This window comes from Rissa tridactyla, chromosome 10 (genome assembly GCF_028500815.1).
Source record: "Rissa tridactyla isolate bRisTri1 chromosome 10, bRisTri1.patW.cur.20221130, whole genome shotgun sequence".
Classification (NCBI taxonomy): domain Eukaryota; kingdom Metazoa; phylum Chordata; class Aves; order Charadriiformes; family Laridae; genus Rissa; species Rissa tridactyla.
In genome coordinates this window covers 13,911,952-13,926,694 of record NC_071475.1, presented here as the reverse complement: position 1 = coordinate 13,926,694, position 14,743 = coordinate 13,911,952, and the positions used below count along the sequence as shown (strand labels likewise).

Genomic DNA, 14,743 nt, shown 5'->3' with positions numbered 1-14,743 from the left:
AAATTAGTTTCAATTATCAAACCCCATTTTAACAAAATGAATACCTGGCTTACATCCAGGATTCACATAATTTACATGAGAAAGCGCTAAGTTCTCTCTCCTCCCGCTAACTGATGGCATGTCACTCCTTTGCCTTTCATTAGGGAATAACTTCCATATTCTATCCTAAGTGCTCGAACATAACAACAAAAGCCAGAATAAAAGAAAACATGCAAGTTCAAGCAGAAATGGAGTAGAAATCAAGAAATGTAAGCAACTGCTAAACTTGATAAAGCGAAGTCATATTAATAGATTTTTGAAAATTCTACACAGATTTTTTTCTTTCCAATTAGTTGTTTGAAGAGTGTTATCACAAGGATATTACAACAACTAAGAAAAGACACAGAGAACCTCTGCTTTTCACTAGGAAGAAGATGGACACAGGCTTTAACATGTACCAAGCTATTTAGACATTGAATATAAGAAACGGAAATGCCTTGCATCTGTACATTACATATGCTGGAAATCAGCCATCGTATTTTGAAATGAGTAGCTAACATTAGTGAGCAGAGATTAATAAGACCCAGTGCCTGCCCTCCCTCCCTGGAAATGAAGAGGGGATGATGGTGCATCCTGGGGAGCCCACTCCACCCAGCACCACTGCTCACTATCACATATGAAAAAAGTGAGTATCTGCAGAGTGTTTCCCATTTATAGAATGAGACACACAGCCATTACTGATAACTCATCTTGGCCACTTGACTTGAGAGTTGCAGCTGGGCTTCCTGACTCAGAAGAGGCATCATCTTTATATTGCTGCTGAGAGCATTTTTATTCCAGTTGAGGAATATGTATTTCACTAACAGTTTGATTATGTGTTGTGCTGCCTTTTAGACCTGTTTTCTCTCCTTAAGTATTTCAGCATTCCAAACCCCGAGGGACTAAAGACTGGCAACACATGCAAACATGCAAACATACACATAATGGTAAAAGCTCCTTCCAGGAGGAGGAACTCTCACCCAGGTGCCCTGGTTACAGCTGGGCCCCTTGCGTTGTCCTGCAGGACCCTATCAACCCCTCTCCACCCCACACTCATCCTGTTTTGACGTCCAGAAGAGATTTTTGGGGGTCTCTTTCAATTATTCTTTCAGGGCTGTCATGTTAGCTATCGTTTCTACACTGGTAGAGGTACCACTCCTCAGCCTCTGCTCTGGTCTTACATCTCTACCTCTTTCAGAAATACTCTTTCCCTCAGGAAGAAAACCCCAAGAATGAAACTTGTCTCTCCTTAGGCCTTCCTTCCTACTTTTTTTTTACTTTAATTGACACTAAGTATCATCCCTTTCAGTAATGTTTGCAAATTCAGAGTTGCCTGTGTTTACTTTCTCTGGATATGGTCACAGTATACTTGTGCATCAATCAAAAAGAAGGCTGGAGACCACTGGCACACTATAGGCATCGGATCTGCATTACCCCTTCAAGGGGATCACAAAATCAGGACAAATGTGCGCAGTAAAAGAAAATACTACTTCAACGTATTGCCAAATCACCACAACCTGGACTTCAGCATAAAGCTCAGAAATACAACAATGCTGTGATTTATTTCATATGTAAGTCCCTTTTTAAGCAACATTATAAAAGACAATCTGATGCAGATTACTTGACACCAAGAATTTGGAAGCAATTTTTCTGTAGCTGAGGAAATGCACGTTTCTCATCTTCATTCCACCTGTGCATCCAGCCACCTCCAGCCCTTTTTTCTCTTGCTCTGTCTTCTGCATTACTCCCTGCTTTCATATGCCAGAAAGCCCAACCATCAACCTGCCTTCTTTCAAGTCCCTCTTCAGATGTTTTCTAGTAAAGCCCACACAGGACGAACCTAGAGAAAATGCCATTTCATGTGGACCATATGAAAACTGGAAGGAGAGTGAATGCTACAGGAATCAAGCTTGATCTGGCTCTCAGCGAGTGTTTCATGTTGTCCGTTTGCACAGACAGCAAGCTTGCAGAGACAGGAATAATTTATTTTTCCAAGTCTCACTGAACACCCATCATATTATGTGCTTTTCACAAGTAAAAACGACGACAATATTCTGAACTTTGTCAGGGATTATTTTGCAGCTGCGAAAGCTTAGAATAATGAATTAAAAGATGGTATGGCAGGTATTTCAGACACAAAGAGGAAGTCATCTAAATTCATGCTATACTCAACATGCACTGGTCAAAGTTCAAACAAAGCTTTCTCCGACATACTACCTTTTTTCTCTTTCGCTATGCGACATGGACATAAGATGTTTTATAAATGACAACTTCCCTTAAAACAGATGCAATCTTCTTACGTTTAAACTCAGAAAAGAGGAATGAAGACACATCAATATATTAAGATAGATATATTTTTCATACTTTCACTGACACCTGGAAAGTTTAATTAAGTTGAAAGTCACCAACTTCAGCTGAAGATGCTGACTGCTGGCTGTTTAATTAGTTGCTTGTCTCATTGATTAGCAACTTCTGCAGTACTTGATTATAAATGGTTGTAATGTTTGCCTTGCTTCACAGCCTAATTAATGATATAGACTATCTAACAATTGTGTCTTAGTTTGATTTATGAAGCTAAATATGTATATTTTATTGCAAAATAAAAATTCAAATGCAAAAGGAAAAACAAACTGAAGCACTGAAGTGGTCGTGCAAGTTTTGCTTTTGCATTGTAATATACAGGAAAACTTTTCTAAAACTCGCAATAATGAGTCAGTGCAGCCTGTCACGAGTATACCCTTAATTTCAGAGTACAGACTGTCACAGCATTTGACAAACGCTTCAATAAACCAGCATTAAACAATGTTCAGATGAATGAGCTGCATTATAACATTCTGTGCTCTATTAATTAAAAGCAGTATTTATTGCGAGCAGCCCACTTACTTGCCATAGACTGACTTTGAGCACAAACTTTCAAGAATACGTGGGCAGGGCATCTGTCCTATTTAATGACCCAAATCCTGTAAGACCCGGAGCACTCACAACAAGCAGTGCCCAGCTGCAGAAGGCAACACACATTTCTACGAGAGACCCTACAAAAACACACAGATGCAGCACACAGAAAGCCTCATTTTCTGCTGTAGATAACATTAGCCAGGAATGCTCTGCCAGTCTACTTACACATTTAGCTGTCAGTAAAGAGTAATTCTGTCATTGCCCACATTTATAGTACTATAATTATCAAAGTTGAATTGACCCTTTCTCCTTTTATTCCATTTGGATGATCACCCTTGATTGCTGCTTAGCTGAAAGACCTTTATCCAAATAATAACGATTGCTGCCAACATCATTTTCGGTCAGTTAATGCTTCGCTGCATGAAGTAAGGGCAGAAGGCAAAACCAAGGGATTTAACCCCACAAGTCTGAGTGGAAAATAATGGTTCCCCCAGTGGCTCCTGTTACTGTTCTAAATGATGCAAATACCCACGAAAAGCGTGGAGGAAAGCGAAAGAAGTTTTGTACCTATGCAGGGCAGCGTCAGCGGATGAAATATTTACACAGATGCAGGTTTTTGACTAGTTATGCCAGACCTTCCCCAGCAATTCAAAATAAGCAGCAGTGAACACTAGCTCCAAATCAAAATCTCAAAAAGTGGGAGAGCAGTGTCTTGCATGCAATGAATACATATATTTTTATTTCTGGATAGACACTGTAGCCCGGCAGTGCAGTTCTCAGACTATACAAAGATGCAGTTGTCTAAATCAAATCCCAGAGACAGAGCCAGCAACAAGCCCCACTGCCTGACCTGGCGGGTTTTGCATTGTTCCACACCTCTCACCTTCTCATTCTCTTTAACCACCAACACAAGTGTTACAAAGTGAGGTCCCTTTCCAATAACATTTAGATTTTCTAAGAATCATACAGTATTTTACCTATAAAGCAACAGACTAATCACCTCAAATTTTGCCATAAAACTTCATTTTTATTGGCAATAAAGAAGTATTTTGGGTCCATATTCTGCTCATTTGATAGATGCTTGGAAAAGTAGGTATTTTCGTAACTCCCTAAATGAGATTTAATTTCAATACCTACATACTAATTCAAATGCAAAGAAGCTAAATTGAAAAGAGGCATCACATAAAACGCACAAGGGATCAATACACAGCCAGATAGTTGGAACATCTGCTTATAAAAATGTCTGTATAGTCTCTGTTTTATTTAAAGTGCATCATCTTACCTCAATAACTTTTGAGAAAGATGTAATTAAACTTGCCCAGATGGACTTGTGAGTTAAACAGAGAAAAACATAATATACCTAATCATCTGCACGTAAAAGAGAAATGAGAAAATTGCATTGATACGGTCTCTAACTTTATAATTTAGGAAATTATGGCCTAAATCAGAGTCAGGTCACATCTAGTAGGGGCTTTGCTCCTGACAGATCAGGAATGTAAAATGGGTACAGACCTCTTGTGAGGCAGAGTCAAATCCTCTGCAATCACAGAAAAACTTGCCATATAATTCCTAAATAAGCATAAATTACACATAATCACATACATTTTCTTAGCTCCCCTTCACAGCTACATACAGCTGAGTGATACTGTAGAATCCCACTTTGGCAGCTAAAGTCTGCTGGTTTCAGTTTAAATGAACTGTTGCCCACTTCAGACTTAATTGTTCTTATCCCAGTGTCCTCTTAGCTCAAACACTTCTTCCCCTCTGAAGTTTCTTCTCCTCTCACTCTTTATTTCCCTTCTTTAAACCATTCTCTTTCGTCTTCAGTTTCAGTTCCTTCATGCAACAATCACAAGTCTCTGGCTTCAGACCCCTCTCTGTGCTATGATACATACACCATATTGATATTAATTATTATCACCCATCACCACCTGCCACCACCTCAACAGCACCTTTAATTCTGTTTAAATGTTTATCTGTAATAAGGAAGCTTCTGTCCACCCTCAGAAACGGTCTGAGCTTGCCAAGGAAACACAAAGCAGACTGACATTACAGAAGGAGAAAAAATAGCCAAATGAAGTTTCTAGTGGGGTTTTCACTGCAGCAGCAAACTTGGCAGGCTTGGATGAGAAGACAAAGGCAGATGCACTTGGTGATGCTCATGACCCCACTACTTTGACTTTTTGTCCCAAATTGAAATAGCAACTTTGGTGGTACGAAGTTTGTAGAACTTTTCCCTGACATCAAAGGAATGTTTGCTAGCTCCAGTTCAAGACACTTGAGCTCTGCTCAGCAACAAAAAGTACAAGGACCTTCCCTGGGAAGACTCCAGCCCAAGAGCTGAGGAAAGGAATGGACCTTTGCCAGCTACTGCATCACTTCCACGGCACATCACAAGATCCAACACTGACAACCATTATCCACAACAAACTGTAACGCTCGCTGTCTTCACCACTTACAGCCATTCCTACCCCAAAAGCTTTTACTGTTACGGCAGCATGTCCCATTAATAACACAACCACTATCAGCTGTGGCAAAATTGTTCCTTGACGTGTCAAAACTACATTTAACGTGGATCAGTTTAACCATATTCAACAGGCAGTAACGTCACTTGACGCACAGGTAGACCTGACACTAGAGTTGAACCAATGATTCATAGTCCCAGGGAGTTTAACGTCACACTGGAGTCCAGACACTGCCAGGAAACACATAAAATCTAATTCTGTGACTGTTAAAAAGCCAACAGAATTTGCCCCAGCAAGGGCTGTCCCCCCGCAGAAGTGACCTCTATCTTCGCCCAAGTAACCCATCTCCACCCCACCATTTACTGTCCTCTCCTGCCGGCAGCAGCCCACCCCAGCCACAACTAAGAGCAGCCTTTTACTCCAGAAAATGCCTGTCCAAACCCCTCTACTGGAATAATTACTCAGCACCCTCTTGTACAGACAATTAAACGCACACTTTTAGGCATCTTTTTAAAACTGTTCTGAAGGAAGACCAATGCACTCATAGCAATAACCTCCAGCAGTGTGTCTGCTCAGACGGTAAGCATCTATGATGAGAAGCATTTGGTTTTCAGTGGAATATCTATACTCACAGTGAGGACACTGTGGTGTTGACGTGACATGAGGGCTCTCCTGGGACCTCATCACCCACCACTATGGTGACAGGCAGATTATTTAGGGATCCTCAGTAGAACCGTATAACGAGGAAGTTGTTACAGTCCCAACTTTATTTTAACCTGGACCTTCTACAGAGCAGGTCATTTCACAAAACTCATCCCTGAGTCCACCTCCAGATCGGGCCATTTTAACACACCCACCACAGCTAAACTCATCCTGCCCTCACAACACGGCCACTCCTGCGCGCTTTTATAGGCGGCGCGTGCTCGTACTGGTCCTTGCCCTCCCACGTCCTTCGTCCTGATTGGCCAATGCACCCTTTAAAGGGGAAGCGGGTACGTGACCACCTAGCTGACAGCTAATGGCCGCCTGCCCAGAAGATGGCGCCGCCGGGGCGAGGAGCAGGCGGCCCCGGCCACAGGTCTTTGTGCAGCATTTGAAAATACAGGCGCTTGAAGTGAACAAAAAGCGCCTCGAATAATTAAGAAAAAAATCCAGAGTGTTAAGGGCAAGCCAGATCTCAACTGCAAAGCCTTCTCCAGCGAGCTTCAGTGACAGCTTACTGAGTGCCATGAAGCCAAGGGCTGTGTGGTGTTTGGGAAGTGATTACATTAATAGGAGTCATTCAGTGCTTTATCTGTTCCAAGTACTATGCAAACATTAATTAGGCAGTCGGGTAGAGAAATGCAAAGTGCTGCAGAACTGACCAAAAAATAAATTAATTAATTATGGAACTGCAACAGATTAATCATTTTCTAGCTACCCACTAACATCAAAGCACCAGTCATGGGAACTACACAGCACCAGAAAAAACGCTGAAGGAATTGAATTGGTGCATCGCTTATAGAAGACCATCATTTAATTTGTACAACAGTACTTTTGGTTTAATTCTTTATATTCAGACATGAAATTAGCAGAATTTCTTTTGTACGTAACCCATGTCTGCTTGGATAGAAGCATGAATTCAAATAGGTCTGTGAGTATTCATCTTCATGAACATTGGGTTTTCATTTTTAACAGAGCTGAATGCCTGATTTCATTGGAAAGTATTGATACAAATCACAATGATTTTTGTCTAACAATGGAAAACACTTGACTGTATATTGGGGTTTTTCCCCAGGAATTACACAGCCATGCTCTAAATACTCTGGCCTGAACCACTGCTGAGGTATTGGTTATGCTGTATCAGCAGGTGATAGAAAGAATGCCTGGACAGGCATTTATAAGAATTGTTTCCTGTTAAAAAACAGTTTGGAAAAAACAAAAACAAAAAACACAACTGAAATTGAAAATAAGCTCTACAGAAATATTTCTTTTTTTTTTTCTCCTGACTTCTGCTCTCGTGTGCATATTTCTAGATTAGAAAATGGCATTTTTCAGCAGATAAAAGGTGAAAACAATGCTTTTGTTCCACCTTAATCAAAAATATGATAGAATTTGATATTGAAAAATATGATGCTGTCCCTGGATTTGCAGAATTAAGCGCGGGTGTTGCTGGGATATCATGACACCAGTAACAGCTTTCCCCGTACAGACAGCCAGGAAAAAACCCGTTGAGAAATACCACTCTAACCCCTGTTCTGACGGCTGAAATGATGTATAAGTGGTACATGTGGTCGTCTTCATATTAATTCACTTTACTTTTTCAGATTGAGAGGCAATATGGCTATTAACTAATTCTGGATACCCAGACAATTGTGAAACCCTAGCTTTTCACGTAACAGAGTGTAGACGTGTACAGACATATACTCTGGCAGAGCAATGAAGGTATTTCTAAGTTTCGGGATCATCTCCCATGTTCCACTAAAAAATTGTCAGCAATTTTTGTGCAGCCCATTTAATCTGTTGCAAAACAGAGGCTTCCACAGCTGGGAGGCTTCATGAAGAAGCCAAGATAACAGACAGAAAGAACAATGTTTCCTTGTTCATTCACATCAGTGTAGAACAAATAACTAGGATTCAGTATTTTGGCTTGTGCTTTCTGGAGCTACTTCAGTCACCCCTCCAGGAGCATAGAACACACAGACCTGCAGTGGCACTTTCCCTTTGACAAAACAAACTTATTGAAACAGAACCATTATTATAGAGCTGCAAGACAAATTTGTTTATGGAAGCTATTGTGTTTACGCAGTGCTTACTAAGAAAAAAGGAGGACCGGTCTTGCTGGATGATGTGTTTGTTGTGAGCGGAGATCTTTCCTTTTAAATGGCAGGAACAAGCAGAATGCCAGAAACCAAAGCCTCCAAGGAAAAGCCGGAGATGGAGACTGGGGGCAGGAGAGCAAGCCAGACTCCAACCACATGCACAACACAGCAGACCATGAACACTTCTCAAGAGCTACCAGGTTCCTTTTTTGTTTTCTGTCAAAACATGAGTGGATCTTCATGGGTTAAATAACATTATAAAATACGCATATGCACACTCACACGGCTAATGCCTCTCTGCAACTGCAGGTCATTAACATGCAAATATGACTTCAACAGTGAAACTCACAGGAAGTTAACGAGGCAAAGAATTGCATAAGAGTCACAAAAATACAGAAAATTTCCTTTCATACTTGTCTAGCACATTACAGGCATACGGACTACGTCCTATCTTCATTAACGCAAGTCGGTTTGGTTGTGCAATGTCTTTTATTTCCCTGTTGCTGTTCCCAGGCTGTACACAAATGCATTTTAGGGTGTACAGTCACTATGTGGGGCTGCCCCACATAGCTTTGTTAACAAAGTGATGACTTGAAGAGCTGTGTGTTATTTTTCACAGGCTACTCTGCCTCTCATCTTACTCTCCAAAATTCAAAATTATCACCACCACAACTGCTACTTAAGGAATCTGACAGCCCTAACAAATCAGAGTTATTTGGCACCAAAGGAATAATTTGCAGTTACTGCTTCCCAGAGCTGACACCTGAAGAAAAGACTCCTGAAAATATAATCAGAAACCCTGAATTGATATACATCAACTATGGAGTCCAAAGAAAGCATCGTTAGTTTTTATCTGTATGACCTCAGAGCAACCAGCGAGAAACACAGGCTCAAAAATACGGTCCCAGGTTGGGTGATGGACTGAAAGGGGGTGGTAAGCTCAGAAAGACCTTTAACAGTGCTGCTGCCTTTTGCAAGGAAGGCTGAGTAGCTCCCAAAATTATTAGTAGATTTGCACCTCTGGGTAGCTGGTTTAAGTACGTCTTGGGATTGATCTAGCTTTCTCTCTGAGTGTTTTATCCTGCTGTGAAGAACTGTAATATCTGAACACCCAGTACATAAAATCAATAGCAATATCCCATGCAGACTGTGAACAGCTCTGGCACGTCTTTCTTCTCCTGGCACGTTGGCAGTGGCAGAAAACTGGTACCCTTAACGACACATTTGGATACTCAAAAGCGCTTTGGGTTTGACAGCTGTTTAATTGCTTGAATGATACGAGTTTGGAAGTTTTCATGCAATTCCTAGTAAACAGATGTTCATTTAGGAAGCACACGCACACAAAAAAAGCCCAAGTAGCTGCTGGGACTGGCAGTAGCTGGACCCACTGGCTGTCCTCAAAGGGGTACCAGGGCCACTGCCACATGGGGACGGTGGGGCCCCGCTCGCCTCGGTGGGGAGTTTCGACAGGGCAACACTGAAAAGCTCATCCTCCACCAGCTGTGGCAGAGACAAAGACAAGAGTGATATCTGGGCTGTGTGTCTGACACTGATGAGAAGAATTAACTACAAGTAATCAGTTTTCAGGTTTAAGCTTATTTTCACAGGTAACTGAATACTTAACACAGTTTCTCAGGCATTGGAGGGTCCACGAGGCACTATGGAGGATTGTTAGATAACTCTTCTGCATCCTATTTTTACTTTTTTTCATTGTATAATTCAGTTATTAATCTTTTTTCTCAAAGATGGTTCAAGGGTTTGATCAACATGAAAATAAAATACTATTTCCTAAATTAGTTTTTAAACTTAGAAATTAAGAAGTACTTAAGGGATGAGCAATCTATTGTAGACTGAAGGAAAGCTTCCATCCCTCCTGGGTAGCCCTGAAGCAAAGCCCCCGTGCAGGGCAGCGGGAGGAGCGGTGCCCCAGGGGAACTGGGCAGCCTCAGGCTCCCAGGCAGGACACGGCTTGGGAAGTTACCGGTCTCCTTTAAGCTTTTTCCTTGGGATCAACAGCTGAAGTTCTCCAAGAGCAGCACAATTACTAGCAGGGGCAAACAAGCCTCCTGAAACTAGGTAAAAAAAAAAAAAAAAAAAAGTAGAACACAAAACTACAAAAATTAAGAAGGGCTGAAGGCTTGCCTATGAATTTTTGGTTTATATCTTTGTGCCTTTTGCGTGGAGCAAACGAGATAGCCGTGCTTCACATAACACCACAGCACCAGCAGCAAAATCCCTTCCACACCTACAGCCGGCTCGTACAACATTGCAGGCAGACACAGAAACTTCCAAATGTAAATCTCTTTGAAAGAAGTCACCCCAAACCACATCCTTTAGCAAAACGAAGAAATTTCCTTACTCATCACCTAATACAAAACTCGCACAAAACTTTTGGCACTCCTCTACCCATAACTCTGTTAAGCAGGACAGAGAAACTCATGCTGTGCCCTGAAGATATCTAATGCACTGCAAAGATGAGAAAAAATGCCATTGCAGAATGGCGCGGGGAAAACCAGTGCTTACGAAATGCATTTTTCTAAACTGATGTAAAAGATAAGGACAACCCCCTGAACACATTCTCCTGAAACTTTATTTTGCTGACCCTAGACATTTTGCAATAGATATTTTAAGTATAGAAATTACAGCAAAAAAAATTTTGCATGGGTTGGTTTTTCAACCATTTTCTTTATTTGCTTAAAAAAAAGGATCCTACGTCACGTTTTCCCGCAGACTAACTTCTTTAGGGTTGCAATTCCTGAAACATGTGTGGCACTGCATTGAAGAATCTTTCTGCATCCAATTTTCTGCCAGCTCAGAAACTGTCATAGCACATTTAGAACGACTTGGAACCAAATTTCAAAAATAGGTACCCATAAGTACCAGAATAAAAGTGGCTTTGTGTTCAGTAGAGCTAAGCAGAAGAAAGTAAACACTATTATAAGTAGTTTGCTATTACCTAAAATGCTGAAAAAGTACCTTGACAATGTGCAGATATAAAAGGGAAGAAAGCAGAAGTTACTAAACAAAGCAGTAAAACATTCTGAGCTCCAAGCAGCAGATAAATTAAGAGCAATCCAGATGCACACCAAGGTGACATCAACATTAATTAAAACACAAACAGCCCCTCCTCAGAACAAAACACACATTAAAGAATAATAATGCCAATGCAAGGAGGAAGTAATCAATGATAGCTGAATAGCAAAGAGAGACTCAAAACAGGCTTTGACAGCCCTGGTGCGATGGCAGCACCCGCTGCAGAGGTACTGGTGGAAGCGAAATCAGCCCAGTTCCCCCAGCTCTCCCAGCAGCAGCCTTCAGGCAACTCCTTGCGCACGAGAAGGTCAGCAAAGCTTTAGTGCAAGCTCTGCTGACCCCCTGCAAATCTGAAACGTCTTCCAAGACCCGCTTCAGCTGCAGGAAAAAGGCACATTCCTCAGAAGTTTCATTTTGATGGGAATGTTCAAAACACTGCAACTCTCAGGGAAGAAAAAGTTAAACAAGGGCAGTTAGAGAAGATGGTTATATCACTGAAATATGTTATTCTAATTATTTGTTAAATGGAGCGAGGTCTTAGCTGTAACATAACACCGTTTTAATGGGATTTAAAGCCATACTGCACGTAGGTTTAATTGAGCATTTAAATGCTTAGCACAGAACATGGGAAAACAACTTCCATCAACAGCAACTTTGAACTGGAAATGGGCAGAGCAGACCTTTGAAACATCACACTTCCGCTGTGGAGATACCGATCAGCAGTAAAAGGAGCTTGTTATGAGCATCAGCCTGATCCGTTCAGCAATCTCTCCTCATGCCGCTCATGGAGCGGGGACTTGTTTTGCCATTTTATCATAGGCATACAAAATGCGGTGCACTTTTGTGTTAGTGTGAAATACGGTGACGTTCTTAAATCAAAAGTTTTAAAATGACACTTTACCTGCAAGGCACACCATGAATGATTGCAGCACGAGCAGTTCCCATAGCAACCTCATCTTCAGCTTCCCGGGTCAGAGGAGACGAGTCCGGTAACTACAGAAGAGAACGGGGCTCCTTGGAAATTTTAGGCAACCTTTAATCTGTAAAAGAGAAAAGACATTACAAGGAGATTTAGGATTGCTGCTCCTTCTGTTTTGACAGTTTGTTTTTCTTTCCAGGAAAGTTGCATCTAAAGACCAACAAAGAAACTTTTTTAAACATTGCATTTAAAATCATTCTGAGGAATGATTTGCAAAATTGGTTTACTCTGCAAGTGCTACTAACAATCTTTTCTTCTTCTTCAGATCCGTGCTCTAGATCTAAAGAAGACAAAAAGAAGATTTGTCAGAAGAAAGGCACAGAAACTTGCAGAGGAAACCAAACTCGCAAAAGTAAGGGCCCACATACGCTGGGTACCAGGGGAGGATTAGGAATTGTAACCCAGTATCTGCATCTTCCGCTTGGGTGTTGTGACATTCCTTCTGTCTCTCAACTCTGTCATCAGCAGATTCGCTCACTGCCTCTCTGGGGTAATCTGAAGTACAATCAGTTAACTCTGTAGTTCACAGTTAAGAGGAAAGTTATGAGAATTACTCTCACTTTTCTCTACGAACATCATCTGGTACGTGAAGGACATTGTCTCTACAAGGCGACACTTTCTAGGAAGTGTTCCCACCCTGCTAAGGAAAGGGGGATGCTTTTCGCATTTCAACCCCATTCTCATTGCCCCAGAATTCTTCACAAAAAGCCCTTAAAACATCTCCAGGCAAAACCTGTTCTTTTTCTCGCGCTTTATTACAACTTGTAAATAGTTAAAATTTGTAAGTAGGCAATTTGAAGACTTCCTCGGCTTATCACTGCAACGTATTCCCCCCCTGCCGCAGCCAGTTGCAATCCGATGGGGCAAAAATGCCTGTTTTTATGAAAGGAACCTTTTCCAGAGCAGGCATTGAAACATTAAAAATAAGTCAGACACACATTCTTATAATTTATTCATATCACTGAAGGCTGGAAGTTAAGGGGCCGTGTGCTTACAAGACAAACTGCATGACTAATGGCATGTGAAGGGGTATCATGAGAGGTCTCTGCTTGCTTTTGTGAATTAAAATTGATACGATTTTTCTAATAAAGTCAGGTTCAATGCACTGAGAAGACTAAGAATCTTCATTTGGTGATCTGGAGATGCAACTTTGAAGGGGGTAGAGATTAACTGAATATATTCATCTGTTCTCATGCAGACTGATTAGGCTAGCTGGGGCTTAGCAGGAAGAACTAATCAATGAAAACAAGTAACATCTTTAACGAATTATTAGAGTATTAATTATTAATTTTTGAAGGAAAATGTCATCATAGACCTTTATATTGATTGACATAGTTAAGCAGTTACTCTCTGTATTTATAGTGAACTAAAGGCATGTATTTGTTTAGCCTGTATAGTCTTCATACATGGACAGATGCTGTTTTTCCTCTAAGCACCAAATTCTGTTGGTTATAACTGCACCTATACAGGAGATTTATACCAAAGGCAAGTCGCTCTTGGTTTTACCCTAGTTTAAGTAAGATTTGAGATAAATCTTGTATTCACCGGCAGCTGCTGAAATTCTTTTGTGCCCTCGTTTTCCCACGTATTATTCCCATCAATAAGCCCATCATGTCACTTCTAAGGCTTCTCTTCATTACACTGCAATGCAACACTTTACGATTGTTCTCCTCGCTCTCTGCAATAAGCTACGTGGGACTGAAACAGAACAATCATTTAACAGCCTTTGATACCTAATTAAAAACACGAGGTATAGTACTTACCAACTTAACCTACTGCCAGGAACCCATCTGAAGCACCCGCAGACCCGCCTGCAAGCTGCCAGTGTGCAGAAGGGCTGACCAAAATCACTCCTGCTATGTGCATTAATAACAACAGCACTCAACTCAGCTGTCTGTAAGCAGTGCCAGTGGCAAGAAAGTATTACATCTGCCTTTCGGTTAAAAAAAAAAACCAGGAAGGTAAAACCCCAGATCTGACCAAAGTCAAGGAAAATGCCTATATTTATTCCCTGGGCTTTGAGGATGGTGCTTCTGGAGACCTGATGGAGCTGAGGGACAATTCTTCATGGAGGACCATGGAGGTGGCAGTCTCATTTGCAGGTCCCAAGGCTGTGTGTGTCATGTCCCTGATACTCTCTTTGAACAGAGATTGTTGTTTTGGTATTTTATTCCCTAGTTTTCCATAGATGCAAGAAAAGCCTTGGATAGCCTTCAATTTATTATCCCCAATGCAACTTCTTCTCTTACCAGAGCTTATCCTGTCTCATCACCCCTTTGGGAAGAAATCTGTCTACTTTGTGGTTTTTGCAAACTGATTTTTTTTCTGCTTAGGAAACCATGCTTCTCTAAGCATTTTAAAACTAATACAAAGTATTTCAAAATTACTAATGTAAATTAGTTTTTTAGCTTATAAGGGCATTAAAAATAGCAGGCTTTCTTTCCTCCCAAGATGTTTTCATGCAATTGCTAGGTCTTACTTTCAGCCAAAAATAAAAGCTATGCTAAAAATATGCATTTTTAGTACTCGGCACATTTAATTATTAAGTCCAG

At 41.0% G+C, this 14,743-nt stretch overlaps 1 protein-coding gene across 2 annotated transcripts in view; it reads right to left on the bottom strand.

Annotated features, from left to right (window-relative positions):
- LOC128915584 (contactin-4) overlaps positions 1 to 14,743 on the bottom strand; it is a 345,257-nt gene that overhangs the window by 155,211 nt on the left and 175,303 nt on the right. For both annotated transcript variants that reach the window (XM_054216146.1, XM_054216147.1), the window contains exon 3: positions 12,114 to 12,252. In XM_054216146.1, coding sequence (XP_054072121.1) covers positions 12,114 to 12,168 — 55 coding nt within the window. In that variant the 5' untranslated portion in view covers positions 12,169 to 12,252. The remainder of the gene's footprint in view (positions 1 to 12,113; positions 12,253 to 14,743) is intronic.